We start from the raw sequence: 18,160 nt of genomic DNA on the forward strand, positions 1-18,160 counted from the left end.
ATAAATGATGAGTGTTTACTCTGTAGGCATATTACAGACTTGTGTAAAATGTGCTATAGGTAGCAAAACACTCGCTGGTTACAAACAGGGTTCCACACAACAGCACAGATTAACCAGATTGTGTTTTTTGTGCTTTTAACTCCTAGCACAATGCATGGCTCAGTCCAGGACTGGGATCCTAAGTATACTTCCACAATTTAAGCAGCAAATATGAATCTACTAGAGGATATAAACAAATAATTAGTTTGAAGTGTGTAGATGAAGTGGGCTTGCATACAGTGGCTGGATGCTGGAGTCAGCCTGTACAGCTGTGTGTACGTGCACAGTCCCACGCTTCCACTGAGGATGGGCAGGGATGTCAGTGGGTCCCTCTAATGCTGCTCTGCACACAGGGGAGTTGAACCACTGACCACTGGAAGCCATACAGCAGAGTATCTCTATGTCACAGCTCTGACCCCAACATCAGTGGCACAGTCACCTCCCCTGGCTGTGTGCACTGAGTGTTGAGAAACCCAGATGTGGGGGTGTCTGGGTTTATGCTGTTGTTCCCAGGGGAATGTGGGTGGATGGTTGTTCTCTGTTTTCTTTTCTTTTGTCCCCCAAATACTTGGAGCATCTGGGACTCCAGTTATTGTATATTTTAAAGCCTTTGTTTCTTTATCCTTCATGCTGCACTGTGACATTGAATGCATTTCAAATGAATGAAAAGCCTCCATTAAAGCTCATCACAATTCAATGCTTGTCTTTCTCTGGGACCACTTTGGGGTTTTTTTAACAGATTAATGGCTAGGAGGTCACAACAGAGAGCACTGCATATGACTGAATATTAACTTTTAATAGAGTGCATTTTGCTCAGGAGCTGATTACAGCCTTCATGAGGCAAGAGCAACACTAATCCTGGAAGGACTCCTAAAATCTTTCATAAGCTGCATCTAATTAAAAGAGAATGGAATACGCAGGAGTTGATGCACGAGTTGTACATTTGTGCATCCCACTCAATGAATGAATCACTTCCCTGCCTTCTCTGACACAGAAATACCTTGCAACCCATTAAAGATCTTAAATATTTTTACAGCTCTAATGGACCATGTCACCACAAGCCACGCAGGACATGGCCACTGAAGTCCAGAGCTGAGCTGGTGTAACTGTAAGTGCTGCTGTGATGATTTGCATGGAGGATACATCGAGATAACAGGCTGTCTACAAGAGGATGTGATTGTCTGTATCACTGCTAAGGCAGACATCACCCAAATTCCTGTTAAATTCACAAGGTGGAATTTTTTTTGCATTTCCATACTCCCTCATAACACATATACAGCATATGTGCAGCCGGATCAAATCTCAATTGATGCAACTCTACCGACAGTGTCACTTCCTCATGGGAACAGCACATGTCCGCACACAGGCCCAGTTGTTACCAGTTACCCCAGTCCTGGTACTGGTAGAGAGCCACAGGGAGCCGAGATCCAAGTGGATGAGTGTGAGTTGGTGGAATGGCAGGCAGATCCAGTGTCAGACTGGGATGCAGCATGGGACCAACCAGCCCCTGGCACAAAGCACCCTGCTCCTCCCCATCGCTCAGGGAAGGGCAGATTCCCATGGCAGACCTGCAAAGCAGAGCAGCCCCGAGGGCACACACGTCTCTGTCAGCCTCACTCAGGTCCCTTCGGAGGGCTGGGGCTGGGGTTAGATCAGCAGCCTTCCCACTGGATTAACACAGAGCTTTGCAGCTCTGCCGGCACCATGCCTGCGCCTGTCAGGATCTATCAGACAGCCAAGGCTTAACAGCTAATAGAGTAACAGAGTGAAGAGAATAAAATTACCCCTTTCTGAAATAGCCAGAAACACCCTAGCTAATGCTGAACACAGCTTGTGATTTTACAGAAGGGCGGCTGCTGCACTATCGGGGGCTGCATGCCAGGGGAAGTGCCCAGGCTGCAGTGGACAGTCCATAAGTGAAGGGGCAGAGTGGTTCCCATCCCAATTGCCAACCATGAAATGGGGTTCAGGGGCACCGAAACAACTGGGATGGAGCAGGAACACTGAAGGGGCAGAAAGATGGAAAGAGGGTTGTGAAATAAATGGCAGTGCAGTGGCTGTTTTCCCTTGCTGCTGATCCCTCAAAATGTTGTTGTCATGAAGGGTTGGGAACAAAGAGAAGGTTGCTCAGGTTTTGTGCCTTCAGGCTTGGGGGTTTTTAAATATATTTTTTTAATGTGTACTGATCTAAAGTTAAAGTAACTCAGGATGAATGGTTGCTTTCACCTCTTTATCAAGACCAGCATGTCATGCTCAGACAGACCCCACAAGTCGCTCAGCTCCTGCTGTGACCCTCACGTGTGTCCTCACATGGCTCCCAATGGCTCCTTCTGTGCTCCCCACCCGTGTGTGCATCCACGTGACTCCCTGCAGGCACTAGGAGTCAGCTGGGGCCATCACATGGTGGCCCTGGTCGGGGCAGAGGGAACATGTGTCAGACCACAACCACAATGGCAGGCATGTTCCTACGTCTGTGCGTCACCACCAGTTCTGGCCCATCCTCCCATGGCCTCCTTATAAACCACTGCAGAATAAGAAAGCAAACTCACGGCGTTTAAATCAAGCTTAGAAAGATTACGAGCCTCTTCTCTCATGTACTCATGGTAATTATATAAAAAAAAAAAAAGTGCTTGGAGCCAACAGCTGGTGTTTAACAATTTATTCCAGGGGTCAGTGAGTGGGGAGGAGGGTGATGCTCAGTCTCAGCGGGCCATGGCTGGCAGGGTGAAGGCTCAGCTAGAAGTAGTTGACGACTCTCCTGATGGACTGCACGCTGGCGCTGCGCGCCTGCCACTCGTTGAAGCTGCTGAACTCGCCGCGCTCCACCACGTACATGCGGCCTCGGTAGTTGGGCTCCTCGTAGAGCACCCACCTGGGCACAAAGGGGGGGTCACCTGGGCCCCAGCACCGTGCTCGTGCAAAGTGGCCGCTCTGAGGGGCTGCATTCAGGCACCGCTGTACTGCAAACCCCCAGGGCCTGATTCCCAGTCCCACCCCACACAGGGAAATGCTCCTGGTGGAGTTCATTGTGGGCGCTTTCCCCCGCTCCCCCCAGTGTGGCCTGGAAAACACCCAAAGCCAAATTGCACCTTGCCCTTGGAAGATGTTTTGGGTTACACCAGCAATAAAACCTAGGCCCAAGGGCTCCCTGCTTTGCATTACTGTAGGAATGGATGTGTCTGAGCTTCACCATGTGCAACAGAAACCATTTAATAGCATTTGATAGTGTTAAAGAAGGATATGAGTCCCCTCAGCCCCTGCATAAACCCCTTTTTTAGGGACTGTAAGGAGAAACATGCAATGCTTGATGGATATTTTGCCTCTTTGAACTGATTCATTAGCTATGATGGGAACCATATTTAGTAATTTCTCTCTTCGTTAATAATTCCTAATGGCCTCTTTATGCTTTCCAACAGAGAGGAGGGCTTGGTTTGGTTATCTTTACTTTATCTCTCCATCCAGAGTTAATGACAACTTTCCCTTGTAATGCAGTCAAATGGATACAACATTCAATAACCTTGGTGACTTTGGCATGCCTGACTTCCTCACCTGGCTTGGCTACATCCTCCATCGCCCTGGCTTGTGACATGTCTTTCTCCATTTGAAGGTCAAGTCAGGAGCAATTCTGATGGTCAAGAAGGACAGTTTTTCTGCTTTTCTCTCTCTTCACTTCACATGATCTTACTGTGGCCACAAGTGTCACCCCTGTCCTCTATGTGAGTCTCCCATGCTTCTTAGCCAAATTTTGCCATTGCTCTGACAGTTTTACACTCAGGTTACCACCCTGTCATTGCTGAGCTGCTCATCTCTGCCTCTTTCCTCTCATCCCCATATTTTTTAAGATTTTATGAGGATCTCTGCTGCTTTTCCCATCTATTTGCTCAGCAATGACAGCAAAGCAGAAATGCAATCCTCCAAATAATTTGTTTTCTGTGGTCTGTCTTTGCAGGAATTCATCTGGGACATGGGGGTTGGGACCTACTGTATGTGGGATTTCCAGGGAGAAACTTCTTCAAGAATTTCTTCAAGAGGGGTCAAAGACTGCTGGGCCTTAAGGGTCAGACAACAGCTGGTGAACTCAGATCAGTCTAACCCAAAGCAAAAAGCTGGAGGCTTAGGAAAAAATGTTTATAAAACCAGCCACCCACAGGCATTATTTAAAAAACAAAACAAGAAGAGTTTGGGGTATTTATCCAAGGCACCTTACAGGTTCCTTGACATACTTGTTTTGTGTTTCTGAGACGACATGAAGTGGGACTGTGGTGGTCCCTTCTCCCAGATCCCTGTGCAGGAGCAGGAGCAGGACCAGCATGTGGATACCAGCATGGAATACTGTGCCTTGGTTTTGTGAAAGAGTATCCTGTAGTATCAGAGCCCTGTGTGTGGCATCACTGACACGTGGTTCCTGCAAACAAACAACCTCATTCTCTGGCACTTGTTGCAGCCAATTTATATCCAAACTGGAATTACAAAATCATCCTCAGCCTTTTGCTTTGATGCTCACTTTGCAGCACGTGGGGAAGGCTGCCCACTGCTCACCTGTGTGTGTAGTGTACCCCCACCACATATCCCGGTGTGCAGTGACAGAAAGCATTCCCAGCTTAATTAACAACAATTTATAACATTTTCCTCCTCTTTCTTTTCAGCTCTTCTGCTCTAGGACATCTTTCAACAACGGGTGGACCCTGTGGAATAGAGAAGGGGGAAGAGCAGACCCTCACAGTCACTGTCTTTACCAAGATTTCTTTCCAGACACATGGTTGATGTGTCTGCACCATTACGTGGAGGGAATGGGACAGGCTTTGGTGTAGATAGAGGCAGACTGAGTGACCTGGTGTGGTGATAAGAACCCCCACTTGACTTGTCCCTCTGCTTAGGGGAAGGCTGAAAAAACCCAAAAACCAAAGGAATAAAAGGAATAGCAGAAAGATGGGAGTGAAGTGTGTTGGCAGCGTAAGGTGATGAGTGAAGGACTGTATGGCTTACTTAGCTGTTCCTTTATTGCCTAAAATTTACGTTCTCTGAGACCATCAGCGAGAGGGGAAATCAAGTCAGTCAGGAGCCCAGAAAAAAAAAAAAAAAAAAAAAAAAAAAAGAGATGATCTTGTCCTCAAGCCCAGCATGGGAGAGCTGATCCAGGCACAAAGCACACAGCCCTCAAACATCTCAGTCCTGTGTTTCATTAGCACATAATCCCAGCGGACATGGGAATAAAATGCTCATGGAAACAACTCAAACTCTGTAAGCCAACACTGGCTGCTCAAACTGAAAAATGAGGAGGGGAATGCTGTAGCATCAGCCTGAACCAAGCAGGAGGCCTTCAGTGGAGCTCAAAGTCACTTATTCTCCATGTAGGACTTGAGCAGTGCCACGGGCAGGTATCACCTTTGCTGAGAAATATGTGATGTTCATTGGGCAGCAGCATTTGGGTACCTGTTCTGCTTTGTATTTCACAACCTGACTGCAGAACAGCTACCAAACACTCATGAATGCTTCAGCAGAATAAATGGTTGGTCTGATTTCTTCAAGTTATTCCACTGTAGTGTAGAAAAGCTCTTTTTGGGGTATTCTCTCCTGGGCCGCCAAACAAATTCAGCTTTTTAAAATTGCTATTTCTAGGCCGTCCTCTGTGGAGTGGCTGAGGCACAAAGGAGGACAAGAACTACACATCTTCATCTAAAATCAGATGATACCATATGTGATACTGAAGCTGGCTCTGCCCGTGGGACGGGCGAAGCCACTCACCACAAACCTGCAACAGCCTCCGAGGAGGCGGTGACACCTCAGAACTGCTCCAAAATAGCAATTCATTGCCAGCGTGCCTTAAACAGCTTTACCATCACCCTTTCTGGCTCTGGGGGGTAGCAACTGCCCGCCCCAGAAAGGCAGCAGGGAAGATGCTGGACCCCCTCAGGCTCACCATGCACCATGCCAAAGGCCAGTGTTTGTCTCCATTGCCATGTTTCCAGATGATCCATCATCACTTCCCGCGGGCACAGCCACCTCCACAAAGCGCAGGCAGCAACTTTTTATCAGCACATGACACCATCCATGGATTTTGAAATGGAAGCAAATATTTCTGTATCCAACAGATGTCGCGTTGTGGGAATTGAGGGTGAAAATCACAGAGCGAGACTGTGGCTGAAACTCCCTTTGTCTCCACTGACCCCATCTCCTCTGCTCCCAGACATCCAAGGATGAGTCCTGGGACAGCTTTGCCAGGTTATGCCCAGCACCATCTACACCTGCAGCACCTCTGGAGGCACCTGGGTTTAGAAGGTCCATCCAAAGGAGAAAAGTGGTGCTATAGGGTCCCTTTCCCTGCTCTCACCTCTCTGCACTGGTATCTCATCCTTGCCTCTCTCCTCCTGCAGCCCGGGACAGCAGGTCCCTCTGCATTGTCCTGCCTTCAATTGCCTTTACAGACCTTTCCAAGCATGTCCAACACTGACCTTCCCAGGATCTGAATGTAATGCTACAAACCTCAGTGAGTTTCCTCACCATGCTCCTCTCCATGCTTTATCTTTTTCCATTTTTTCCTCACTATTCATAGACCTTGAGAAGTCCTGTAATGTTAACACAAATAATCCAGACTCCCATGTGAGGGAGAGCAAGCTTTGTGCCCTTTATATATTTTGTAGGTGAGGGGGAAAATCAATCTGAAAAATTCAAGTGCTTGAAAGTTTCTGGGCAGCTTCCCAATTTCTCAAGCTCCAGGCTCTGCTACAGAGACCCAAGCAGTAAATTGGCCCTAAAGCTCTTGCCAGAGTACTCACAGGCTCCCTCTTGGCTTTGTGGTGTTGGTGCTCAAATGCTCAGCACTAACAGGGTCCCTGGTGGGCTCCAGCCATTTCTTCCCATCAGGAGTGGGTAGCTCTGCTCCTTAATGGACTGCCATTGCCTAATCATAAGCCTGGATTTTTGGAAGAGGAGAAGCCTTGGTTGGATCAGAAAGGCTCCTGCAGGACACTTGCTGCTGTCAGGATGTCTTGAGCTTGCATGGCAACAACCTTTCCCTATTCTTAGAAAAAAAAAAAAGGACACAAAGGGTCCAGCATCTCACACCAGGTGTCTTTGAGCTGCACAACATCCAGTCCAGGACAGGTGAAGAACAAGGTATCTGTGCTCCCTCCTCTGCAGAGGCTTCCCTCTGCCCCAGGGCCTCCCTCCAGCCACCCTCTGCCTGTTTCTGGGAAGGTGTTGTGGCATTCCCCAGCTCCCAGCACGCTTGCAGTGAAAACACAATTGTCAGACAGAGGAAAGGGGAGACAGGCAGAGAACAACCTGTCTGACAATAAGAGGGGAAAAAAACACCATAAAAAGGACCAACACCACTGAGAAAATACAAACTGCCACCAAACATCAAGGAAAAGGCAAAACTGACATCCTGCCCAGGCCTTCAGGAGCATCTGCAGGGGCAGGAGGGAGGGGCTGAGCCTCAGTCTGGGCATCACCACTGTCAGCCCTGTCTTTCAGAGACAGGATTTAATGTAAAGGGGAGGTGCTGCTGCCTCAGTTTTGCCATCATAGGAAAAGGTGTGGTGAAGCCACTTGCAAAGCAAAAGCCCTGACGTGCATCACCTGGAGCCATCCATCCAACCTCCCTGAGAGCTTCAGCATGGATTGAAAGAGGTGTGGAAGGCAGAAGGCAGGCAGGCAGAGGGAAGGGAGGGAAGGGAGGGAAGGGAGGGAAGGGAGGGAGGTGGTTTTAGGCTTCTCATTTCATACACCTTAAAAAGGTGTCTCGGAGTTCTTGTAACTCGTGCTCAGCTGCCACCCTCCAAAAGTCAGACCCCTTTGAAGCAGCTCGCAGTGGGCAGGCACCAACATTCACCTTTAACCAAAGGCTTAACAAACATTTTTAGGCTTTCACCAAGTGTCCCCAGCACTGACAGGGTTTTCTATGAGGGAGGAGTGTCTGCAGCCCCCTGTCCCTTGCAGTGCCCAGGACACGTGGAATTACTTACGCGCCGTCGCCGTACACTTTGAGGGCATTGATGCAGGCCTTGTCCCAGCCTTGTCCCTGCAGGAAGGAGCAATCTTCTGTCAGTTCCAGGCTGGGACCCCTAAAATGGCTCCCCTCGAATATTTCAATCCTGTAATGCTCGCCGTGCTGGGGACAAAGGGATTGGAGTCAACAGCAACACCAGAAAAGCGCAACAAATTATTTCTCTGGCTTTTACAAGACAAAGAGGGAGTCAGAAGGGTGCTTTGGAAGGGGAATGTGAAGAGCAATCCAAGACCACTGGTGCCAGCATGAACAGAGCACGCACAAACTCATGCTGCCTGCCAGCACACCAACCATGGAGCAGCCAAAAATCCCTCAAACCCGTGCCCGGCTGCACCTTCCTGCACTGCTGTCCACATGCTGTCAACATGCACATCGTGGGGTGCCAGTGCTCGGGCACACACAGCCCCTCATCCATCTGCAGATCCCCCCCCCAGCCCACAAATCCTCCATCCCAAATGCAGCATCAGCTGCGGCCCCGACGCTCTGCGCACCCAAACAGGAAAAAAGAAACATATCCTGAGTGTACAAAGATGTTGGACTATTCCCCTAAACTAATTGGTATTCCCTCCAGTTTCATGCATAGCTGCTGTTCCTGGTGAGAGATGTTGTGCCTTTCTTTTAGGAAAATAAAAACAGGGGGGAGAAAAGGAAACTTTCCCACCATCATCCTTGCTGCGTGAGCCCTTGATGGTCACGTGTCACAAATTACTCTGGGGAGATCTCTGCAGCCTGTGGCAGAGCTATGTGGGACAGAGCGAGCTCAAAGGATATTTTTAAGCCAAATTCAAAGAATACCTAAACGCATTTTTCAAATAAACAATGTCAGCACGCAAGAAGGCCGGGCTGCCATGCCAAGCCCCACAGCAGGGAGCCGCCACGCGGACACCGTGCCTGAGCAAACATTCCTCCGGGAATCTGCGCTGCACAAACGCCTCGAGGCCCTCGCTGGCATCTCACAGGGAAAATCTTGGGCCAGGAAAGGAGGAGCACATCCTTGTGCTGGCCAGGGTCCATGGCTTGGGCCAGAGCATCCCTCCATGTATGGATCATGGAGGTGCTTTAGGAATGTTGTTACAGACCTGAAACAGACCCGCTGCTGTGCCAAAAGTGTTTCGGGGCCAGTGAGAAATCCCACCAGCTCCAGCTGGGCTCATTATTGCCCTGGAGGTCGTCAGTGGTAGGAGAATCAATGGAAAGACCCAACCCACACTAATTTTTCTTTGCTACTTTTTAATCTTTCCATTTAAACCTTCCTCTGGACAGTGCTTTTAAAAGCTTGATAAGGGGAAGGGAAAATAATGTGTTTAGTTTAGGATTATCAGAGTCAGGGGGTGGTTTGCAACAGCAGAGAATTAAACTAAAATTTGCTAGAAGCAGCTCTATGGTCTGGTTGGAAAGCCCTCGGGCTGCCCTCTCCCCCTTTGGGTGCATGGGGAGATGGAGCAGCTACAGCTCAAACTTGCCTTGGGCAAAGAATCTCCTTCTGAATCCCCCTGTGAATATCTCACAGCAGCTTACATTAAAAGGAAAAGCACATGGTACCAGCAGGACTTTGCCATCTCATCTGGAAAACCACAGGAATATCTCATCCTCTTAAAGGCACTGCATTTCACTGTGAGAGGAAGAAGATGCATCTTCCTCCTGTCTGGGGACACAGGAAACTGTCCCAGCTTTGTGGCCCACACAGACCGCTCTGAATGGGGACAAACCCACCCAGGAAACTCCTTCCTGCTCAATGGGACACCCTGTTTCTAAAGAGCACACATTTTTATGGCACTTATTCGCAGGGCTCCTGTGACCAGGATAAACTAAACCCAGCTGGGAGAGCCAACGCCAGCAGCATCCCACTCACCATCCCGATGGGCCGGCAGGAGCCCAGGTGGTCGCTGCGTCCATTCCAGCGGTAGAAGTCGGGATACTCGCCGTGCTCCAGGATGTACTGCTGCCCTCGGAAGTCGGGGTGGTCAAAGCAGACCCAAGCTCCGCTCTGGACGCAGATGGAGTTGACCCGGTTGAGGAAACCTTGGTCCTGGAAGCTGTTGCAGCTGCCACAGACGTCCAGCTTCCTGCCTGTGAAGCATTTGCCTTCGTAGAAAGTGATCTGGGGGGAGGAGGAGAAAGGGCCCACGTTGAGGAGCAGGGACACGGCCAGACTCCCATTCCAAGCAGATGGGAATCTCCTGCAGATGCATCATTTCAGGGTGGTTTGGGTTATTTTAGCTGCTTTCCAGCAAAAGGAGCATGGCATCGCTGGCATTTTTTCCTAAGAAGCGTATTTGTTTTTCTGGGAACGCAGAGCGTCCCGCATTTATGACACTTCTCACCACCTCGTGCTCACTCTCACATATTTCCAGCAGGAATGTTTAAACAGGAAATTCAGCTCCTGAAATGCAGCTCCTTCTGCCGCACCCTCCCCATCCCTGCTACCAAATTTGCTCCCGGGATCACCACTCACACCACGTCTGCTGGCTCTATTATCCTCATCACCTCCTTCCACCCGGAGGATACTCGGGCTCTCCGGCCCCAGGCTGTAAAGGGAAGCGGTTGGGTCGTTACTTACTTTTCCTGAGTATTGAGACATTTTCTGCTGGCCTTTCTCCAAGACCAAGAGCGGGAGCCAGAGCAGAACCGCGGTGCACAGATCACTGGACACCCCACTATATAGGGGCCGGCGGGGGGGGCCGGGCCGGGGCTGGTGCCGCCAGGGCTTTTTAACAAAGCCGCGGGAACCGGGGGCTTTGCCTTTCCTGCTTCGTAGGCAGAACCGCCGGTAACGGGGCCTGCTGAGTCCGGGCTTTTGATTTTGGGCAGATGATCTGACAAAAGATTTGCTTGGCAGGGCTTTGGTCGATTAGCAGTGCACATTTACTGCTCCTTTTTGGAGGACTTTTTTTTTTTTTTTTTTTTACTTTTTTTAATCTTTATTTCTATTTCTCTTCTTATATTTCTTTACTTCCCCCCTCTGTTTTCCCCTAGTTTTTTCTTTTTCTTCCATCCTTTTTCCTCAGAACAGATAACAAGTAAATGAGGAAACAGCAGCATCTCTAAGCATAGCACTTAATTTCTCTATGTCAGGTTTGCTTTTTCCCAGCTTCTTCCCACCTATTGCAGTGTGGCAGCCAAGAAAGAGTGTCCTTGAAGACTCCCCACCAACAAACATTGCACTCCATCTGTCAAACCAATGGTTTCTCATTCAACCTTTGAACCTCTCTAAATGGCATCTCCAAAAGCCAAGGACCTGGTCCCCTCCAAAGCACAAAGGTTGGGCTCACAAACCCACTGATGTTACTCACCAGCATCATTCTCAGGAATGTTTTGATCTTCCAGCACTGAAGCCCTGACTCACAGCTGTAAGTCAGGATTAGAGGAACTTTTGGACTGTAAAGTTACCATGTTAAAGTAATTTACACTGCAGCTATATGGGACCATAAAGTCCTCATTTGTGTTATAAGAATATCCAGAGATTTTAACTGTCATATTCCCAGGGCAAACAGCAAAGGAAGCTCCCAGCCCATAAACCCCATCACTTCATACTAATGAGCCAGGCTAGGAAGAGGTAAAGGCAGATGTATGGGGGTGGCCCATGGACCAGCATGCAGAGACGTACCATGGGGCCACATTAAAAGGAGATTTGTGCTTTTATGCTTTTTAATAGCTCTGGAAGAGACTTCACACACAGCTCCTGCTCATTGAATCCTCCTCCTCGCTCACTGGCCCCCCATCATCTCCCCTTGCTGCTGCCTCCCTCCCTGGACCATCAAGCACACTCTTAAGTCCAAACCCTAAAACCTCCTTTCCTGGCAGACTGCTCCCATCCTCAGGCGTGCCAGCAGCCTGGCTCGGCAGCCCCACTCTGCTGCCTCGGCTCACTGCTTCATCTCAAGATTAAAGACTGCTTCAGGAGAAAGGATGTCATTATTAGGGCTCAAACGTGCACCACCCTTTCGATTAAGATGTAAAAGTTAATAAGCACGTGTGCAGACACATGTAGGCTGAGCTGGAGGAGGTCGCTGACTGGGATGCACTGGAGGAGGAAGGAGAGAGGTGGCACTTTGTGCTGGGAGAGGAAACACATCCTCCAGCTGAGGCAGGCAAACCTGCCCTGGCATCGCAGGAACACGGCTCTCACGTATGTGTTGTGCTGTGAGGGAGGAAACAATGAAAAAACCCTCATCTGATTAAAAAAAAAGAAAAACAACCCTGCCCAAAACTTCTTTGAAACGCCAGTGCTAATTTTAAGGTGTTAAATTAATCACCAGATGGTGCAGGGAAAACTAACAGCATGCAGAAAGTCCCACTTGGAAGAGCTGCAGACAAGACAGGGGACATTAATGTTGTTCCCAAAAACCAGCCATTCCCTGTGGCCTTGCAGCCAGTGCCCTGGGAGGGAAGGAGAAGTGTCCCTCTTCTGAGTCACGGCTGGGAGCACGAGGACAATGGGGTGGCACCGTTGCTGGCACTGGGACCCAACTCTGCATCCACTGGGGTCGTAGCTCACACACTCTTCACATTGGCCATGAGCTGTTGGGTGCCTGGAGAGGAAAACCCGTGGCATCCATGGCAAACTGCCCCAAAGCACCCGGGAAAGCAAATACTCTCCTAGGAGACTTTTATGGAACCACAAAAGCCCGGTTTCCTCTGGCTCTGTCTCATGAGGGGATTTTCCTGTTTCTCTTAAAGTCTGATTTTTAATTCAATGTGCAAGAGCTTGATGAATCTGAGACTCGTGCCCAGCTGTCAGATTTCTTAGAAATTGTCCAACAGGTTCAAAAGCTATTTCAAGAGAGATGGAAAGAGGTTGTGGCAATTTTATCCTCATTTCTTTGACAAACCACATTAAAGATATGAAATAAGAAAGGACTCATCTCTAAATGAGCAAATTGATGGGGAAAAAAGAATATGGAAGAATGGCAAATGATAATTCCTGGACAAAGCCCCTTAACTCCTTGCCAAAGATGGAAAGGTTGCCAATGGAAGAGAGAGAAGAGCAGCCTGAGGAGCCTGTGGCTGCTAACAGCATTTCAGGCAAGTGATGCTGGGGCTGACCTCACCTCCTCCTCATGCCCAGGTCCATCTGACCATGAGCCCCACAGCAAAAGGGCTGTGGACAGCCTTCATCCACTGTGGCTGCTTAAAGGATGAAACATTGGAAATGAACTTGTAAGTTTGAGTATTTGGCTTCAACAGCCAAAACCCAAAAATCTGAGATTCTTTTGTGGGTTTGGTTTACAGGGAGGAATTGGGTTGGATGTCCACAAGGGCAGCTCCAGGCTGTGCTATCTCTGCTGGCCTTGGCTGCCACAAGGCTGAGGAGTGAAATGGTGAGAGACAATTTGCTCTCCAAATTGTCCAGGCCAGAGCCAGGGGAGCTGAGCAGGGTGTGACTCCTGGAGGTGAATCTTTGGGAGTGACCTCACGTATGTGAATGGAATATTCTCTGTCAGAGACTTAGCAGGATTAGCATTCTGCTCACAGGTACCTCCTACAGCTGGCACAGCCCCACACAAATAATCAGTAGTGGAGCAGCAGCCAAGGAGTTGCTCCACATCCTCTGAAAGGGCCACGCTTCAGCTTCTGGAGGAGCCTGTAATATTTGCAAAGCAGTGTAAGACCTGGCACGGAAAAACTCTAGCTCAGGGCTTTCAAAACACCACCTTGCTTTGAAAAGCTCATAGATTTTTCACATACCTCAGTATGAGATACTTTGAGCTCATTAAATATGAAACAACCATGGGTCTTGCTCCTTCCCACGGAAAATTTTTTGGCTTGCTGCAGGGAATGATGAGCACATCCTGTGGGACTCCTCAGAGCAGCAACAGACCTGAGTGAGAAACCATCTCATGGCTCAAAGAAGAGTTTCTGTGTGAAATACACGTTGCTTGTCTAAGACCTGGCCCACCTCAGAGCAGCTGCCAAAAGTACCAATTCCTGCTGGTGATGTACCCACTCCCTGTACCGGAGTGCACCACGTGCTGCCTCCCAGAGCTGCCAGGGGGATTGGGGACACTGACCGCAGAACATCTCTGCAAAACATTCAACCCACACCCTCACTGGCAGAATACATCTCTTATTGCTGGAAATGGGAATCAGCTGCCAGGCAATGGTTTTGGGTTCAATGTGTTGCCTTCAGCATGGATGCACTATGACATAAAAATCTCTGGATAACCTCTGCCAAGGGTGGTCATCTCACACCCTGACCCACCACCCATCCCATGTCAGCAACACCTCGTGTCGCCCATGTGGGGTAAGGACTCCAAAAAGCCTCCTCAGATTCAGCAAATCCTGTTACAAAATGATGGATCTGGCCAGGTTCCTATTAGGAAAAACAGCTCCTCACCTTGGAGAGGGGACCTGCTGGTCAGGTTTAGCCAATTACAGTCTCATTTTCAGTAATATTCTGTCCAGGTATCATCACACATCTCAGCATCTGACTGAGATGGGACCTGGACTTCATTTGGAAAGCATCAGAAAGCCTGGGGGGAGAAATCCTTTCAGTTTTCACTGTATTTCAAAAAAAGTAAAAGTTCCAGTAGGGAAACAGGATATCCAAGGAAAACTTGGATGCTGAGGACACCCATCACCCACACCAGTTTAGCCACATTTCTGCATACTCACAATAGCTGAAAGGATCTGTGCAAAGGTTTTCACTCCCCTTCCCCACTTGTCAAAGGGGAGCAATTTTGACCTTGTTAGCTGAAGTTGTGAAGATTAGCCAGTATTAGCAACATGCTCTGAAGATGAGCAGTCCTGATTACATAAGGGCTAATTAGAAGCTGTTGATTTCTCCTTCTGGAGAGGCTCAGCAGTGTTAATTAGCAGGATAAGCCCAGCAAGCCTGGGCACACACCTGGGACATCTGCACCTTGTCCAGATACGACAGCACAGCTACTGCAGACACACAGGAACAACGAAAACACTTTTCCAGCTTTTTTTCTTCTCAAGCATGGACTCACCAACCCTTTAAAGAAGCTGGGAAGAAGCATTACAAAGAAGCCCCCACAGACCCAGAGGTGACTCCCCAAACTCCCTGTCATGGAGTTAACCAGGCAGGGATAAACTTTGTTAGGCACAGAAACAACAGGGAAAAGAAGGTTCCATTTAGCACCTGCAGTCCACCCTCCCACTGCTGAGCTCACCTGCCCCACTGCCTTACTCATCTTCAGCATTTCCAGGCACAGCAGGCTGGGAGATGGGCAGCTCCAGCCCTGGGTCTCAGGATTATTGACACAGCAAAGTGAGGAGCTGGACAGGGGCACGAACAAGGCAGGAGTCACTTCCAAACCAGGGCGTTACAAATCCACACAAGTCAACGAGAACTTAACATGACTTAGAGTAGCTGATCTTCACAGAATGGTTGGGGTCAGCCAGGACCCCTGGAGGACACCTGGGCCAACCCCTGTTCAAGCAGAGTCACCCAGAGCTGGTTGCTTGGGACCATGTCCAAGTGGCTTTTGAGTATGTGCAAGGTGGGAAACTGGTGGACTGTGCTCAACCTCACAGTGCAAAAATTTTGCTCATTTCCTCAACAGGAAAAGGATCTTTGCACTCTCACCTTTGCAAATGATTATCCCTTAAGAGTAAGACTATTAAGTCTATATAATTCTTTTCCTAGACTGGATCTGATAACTTTTACAAGGCTGTATAAATTCATCAACTCCAGGAAAGCAGCCGTTTGCTACAAAGCAGTATTTTGTTTCTGTACAAAACAGGACTTCCACAATTGCCCATCCCCACTTTCAGGGCTCTCAGGGTGAAGAACCCAACCTGTGCCAGCTCAGTATGAGGAAGCACAAGGCTGCCCCAGCCTCTGTTAGACTCCAGCTACTGAAGGTGCCACCCTGAGAAGCCAAGTGAAATCTGTGTACAGCCAAGGATAAGGAGGAATTCACTGATCACGCTTGACTACACATTTCAGCAGAAGTGCAAGACTATTGCACATGGCTGGTCTTTAGATCTTATTAGCAGAGAAAGGCTTGGATGATTGGAAGAATTTCAATTTTTTACTGGATGAATCAGAAAGAGGAGGAAGGGAATTACATATGGATGAGTTCAGTTCTTCAGCTATTATGGAAAATGCAAGAGCACTACACATCTCTCAGTGCTGAGTAAATGAATTGTTTGGGCTGGAAGGGACCCAAAAGCCCATCCAGTTCCAACCCCCCTGCCACGGGCAGGTTCACCTTCCACTAGACCAGGTTGCTCAGAGCCCCATCCAACCTGGCTTTGTGGAGCATCCATAAACTCTGGGCAGCCTGTTCCAGTGTATCACTGCCCTGAAGAATTTCTTCCTATTAACTGTAAACCTACTGTCTTGCAGTTTGAAGCCATTGCCCCATGTCCTGTCAATACATGGCCTTGTGAAATGTCCCTTTCAAGTCTCAGAAACTCCCACCACAAATCATCCAGAGAATCTGCACTTGCCTTTAAGCCCTTCTGAAAGCCTCACCACTGGAAGGCAGGACCTCAGTTATCCCACACTGTTGAACTGCACATGCCCTCACACATCTCCTTTAAAACTCTTAGCAGCTGGCACGCCTCAAGAAGCAATGCAGCAGCTATTATGGGGGTTAGACTGATGCCAACACACCTGCAGCCAGAGTCTGACAAAAAAATGGAGAAGATGTGGTCACTGAGGTTTGTGTTACTCCAGAATTTCCACCCTGTGACGCAGAACACGAGACGCTGTGTCCATGATGCCACAGCCTCGGGTCATGCAACAGCTCATCAGTCCTGGGGATCAGGCACTGAAGGACACACTGACTGACACACCCTGTGCTGTGCTCCCCAGGCCATGCTCTGCATCCTCAGCCATTCCACTGCCAGCCAAGCAACCCTCGCTGCAATGCTGCAGGTTCTTGGGCAGGGAACAGCCCAGCTCAGTCTGGTTCCAAAATCAAAGCATGGACTCGTTTCCCCGAACAAGCTCTCTGCTGAACTCCAGCAATCCATCATGCATAACAATCATCCAGCTACTCAACCTGTGCTTGGCACAAGGTGTGAGAATTCATGGAAAATGGGTTTTCAGAAACACTGGAAATATCCTAAGTGGAGAAAAAGGGCTTTTTTTTTTTTACCGCTTAATCTCATGATGACAAAAGAAAATACCAAGCTTTCCAACATACAGTTGAGAGGTTCAGACCATTTTTGTATCATATGAGGGAACAACTGCACATAGAAAATAAAGGAGCAAAATGCTTCACTTGTATCTTTTAGCACAGACTGGAAGGTAAAAGGTAATTCTGATTGCAAAAACACTCCAACTTTTCCTTTCTATCTACTCCTGTCAGAAATTTAAGTTTTCAAAAGAACACAAAAATGCAGACAGAACACTTCATTTAATTAACTGTTCCCCAAATCAGCCCTGCTTGTTTTTACTGTTTTGGGTTTTGTTCTGCTTTTCAATACAAAGTAGGTCAACTGCAAATTTTTAAAATATATAGTTGTAAGTAGTTTGTTTCCAGGCTTGGGAGATTATGGCTTACTAAGCCTCCAGTCCAAAAGCCAAGGAAAAGCCTGGAGCTGGTCAGGGAAAGCTGTGCAGGAGCCCTGAACTCTGCACAGCCAGGCAGCAGGAGGCTGCTCACCTCCACCAGGAGCACAGAATTCACAACAAACAGCCCACACTGATTTGTTCAGGACGTGCAATTTATTTTAAATGACATTTTTGTTCTCTTAACAAGTCTACGCTTGTGACCTGGATAAATCCACTCCATCCTGACAGCACTGCCAGTCACAAGTCTGCGTGAACAGTCCGTAGCGCAGGAACTCGGGGCGGCTCTGCTCACCCTTTACTCAACGGTTACAGAGGAAAAACACAGAGCAGGTTCTGACTGAAACTCAGGACTTCCCTTCCAAATAAAGCTGGCATTTGTCTCTCCTTCCCGTGACCGGGCACAAAGCAAAGCAGAGCTGCTTGGCCAGCCTGGAGTTCCAGTAGCAAAAACGTTTGGGATCATTTGCAAACAACTTCCCGAGCAATAGTCAAACAATCCATTGGCTCCAAGGATCTCACGCCTCCTCTTAAGGTCAGCAGGTGAACATTTTTCACAAAGAAAAAAAAAACAAAAATCCTTGATATGGAGTAATCAACGAAAAATTATAAACAGAACA

The 18,160-nt window shown here is 48.5% G+C and overlaps 1 protein-coding gene across 2 annotated transcripts; it reads right to left on the bottom strand.

Moving 5' to 3' along the window:
• Window positions 1–2,693: 2,693 nt before the first annotated feature.
• Window positions 2,694–10,688, bottom strand: CRYGN (crystallin gamma N). 2 transcript variants are annotated; one of them, XM_053965642.1, is made up of 5 exons: window positions 10,611–10,688; window positions 9,903–10,151; window positions 8,007–8,152; window positions 6,816–6,952; window positions 2,853–2,911 (listed from the first exon to the last, which is right to left on the bottom strand). In XM_053965642.1, exons 1-4 carry the CDS (start codon window positions 10,629–10,631, stop codon window positions 6,847–6,849), a joined length of 522 nt encoding a protein of 173 aa, XP_053821617.1. In that variant the 5' UTR covers window positions 10,632–10,688; the 3' UTR covers window positions 2,853–2,911; window positions 6,816–6,846. The 2 variants fall into 2 exon arrangements, with proteins under 2 accessions (XP_053821609.1, XP_053821617.1); XM_053965634.1 differs by lacking the exon at window positions 6,816–6,952 and having other exon boundaries at window positions 2,694–2,911.
• Between the last annotated feature and the right edge of the window lie 7,472 nt (window positions 10,689–18,160).

Source organism: Vidua chalybeata, chromosome 1, assembly GCF_026979565.1.
Source record: "Vidua chalybeata isolate OUT-0048 chromosome 1, bVidCha1 merged haplotype, whole genome shotgun sequence".
NCBI classification, from domain to species: domain Eukaryota; kingdom Metazoa; phylum Chordata; class Aves; order Passeriformes; family Viduidae; genus Vidua; species Vidua chalybeata.

What these genes read in the sequence shown, in the direction of transcription:
- CRYGN (XM_053965634.1), bottom strand. Translation starts at nt 10,631, where the DNA reads ATGTCTCAATACTCAGGAAAA. An exon ending in TGTCTCAATACTCAGGAAAA is followed by an intron (nt 10,152 to 10,610) that starts GTAAGTAACGAC and finishes TCCTCCCCCCAG; the next exon opens with ATCACTTTCTACGAAGGCAA. An exon ending in AAAGTGTACGGCGACGGCGC is followed by an intron (nt 2,912 to 8,006) that starts GTAAGTAATTCC and finishes CTTTGTGCCCAG; the next exon opens with GTGGGTGCTCTACGAGGAGC.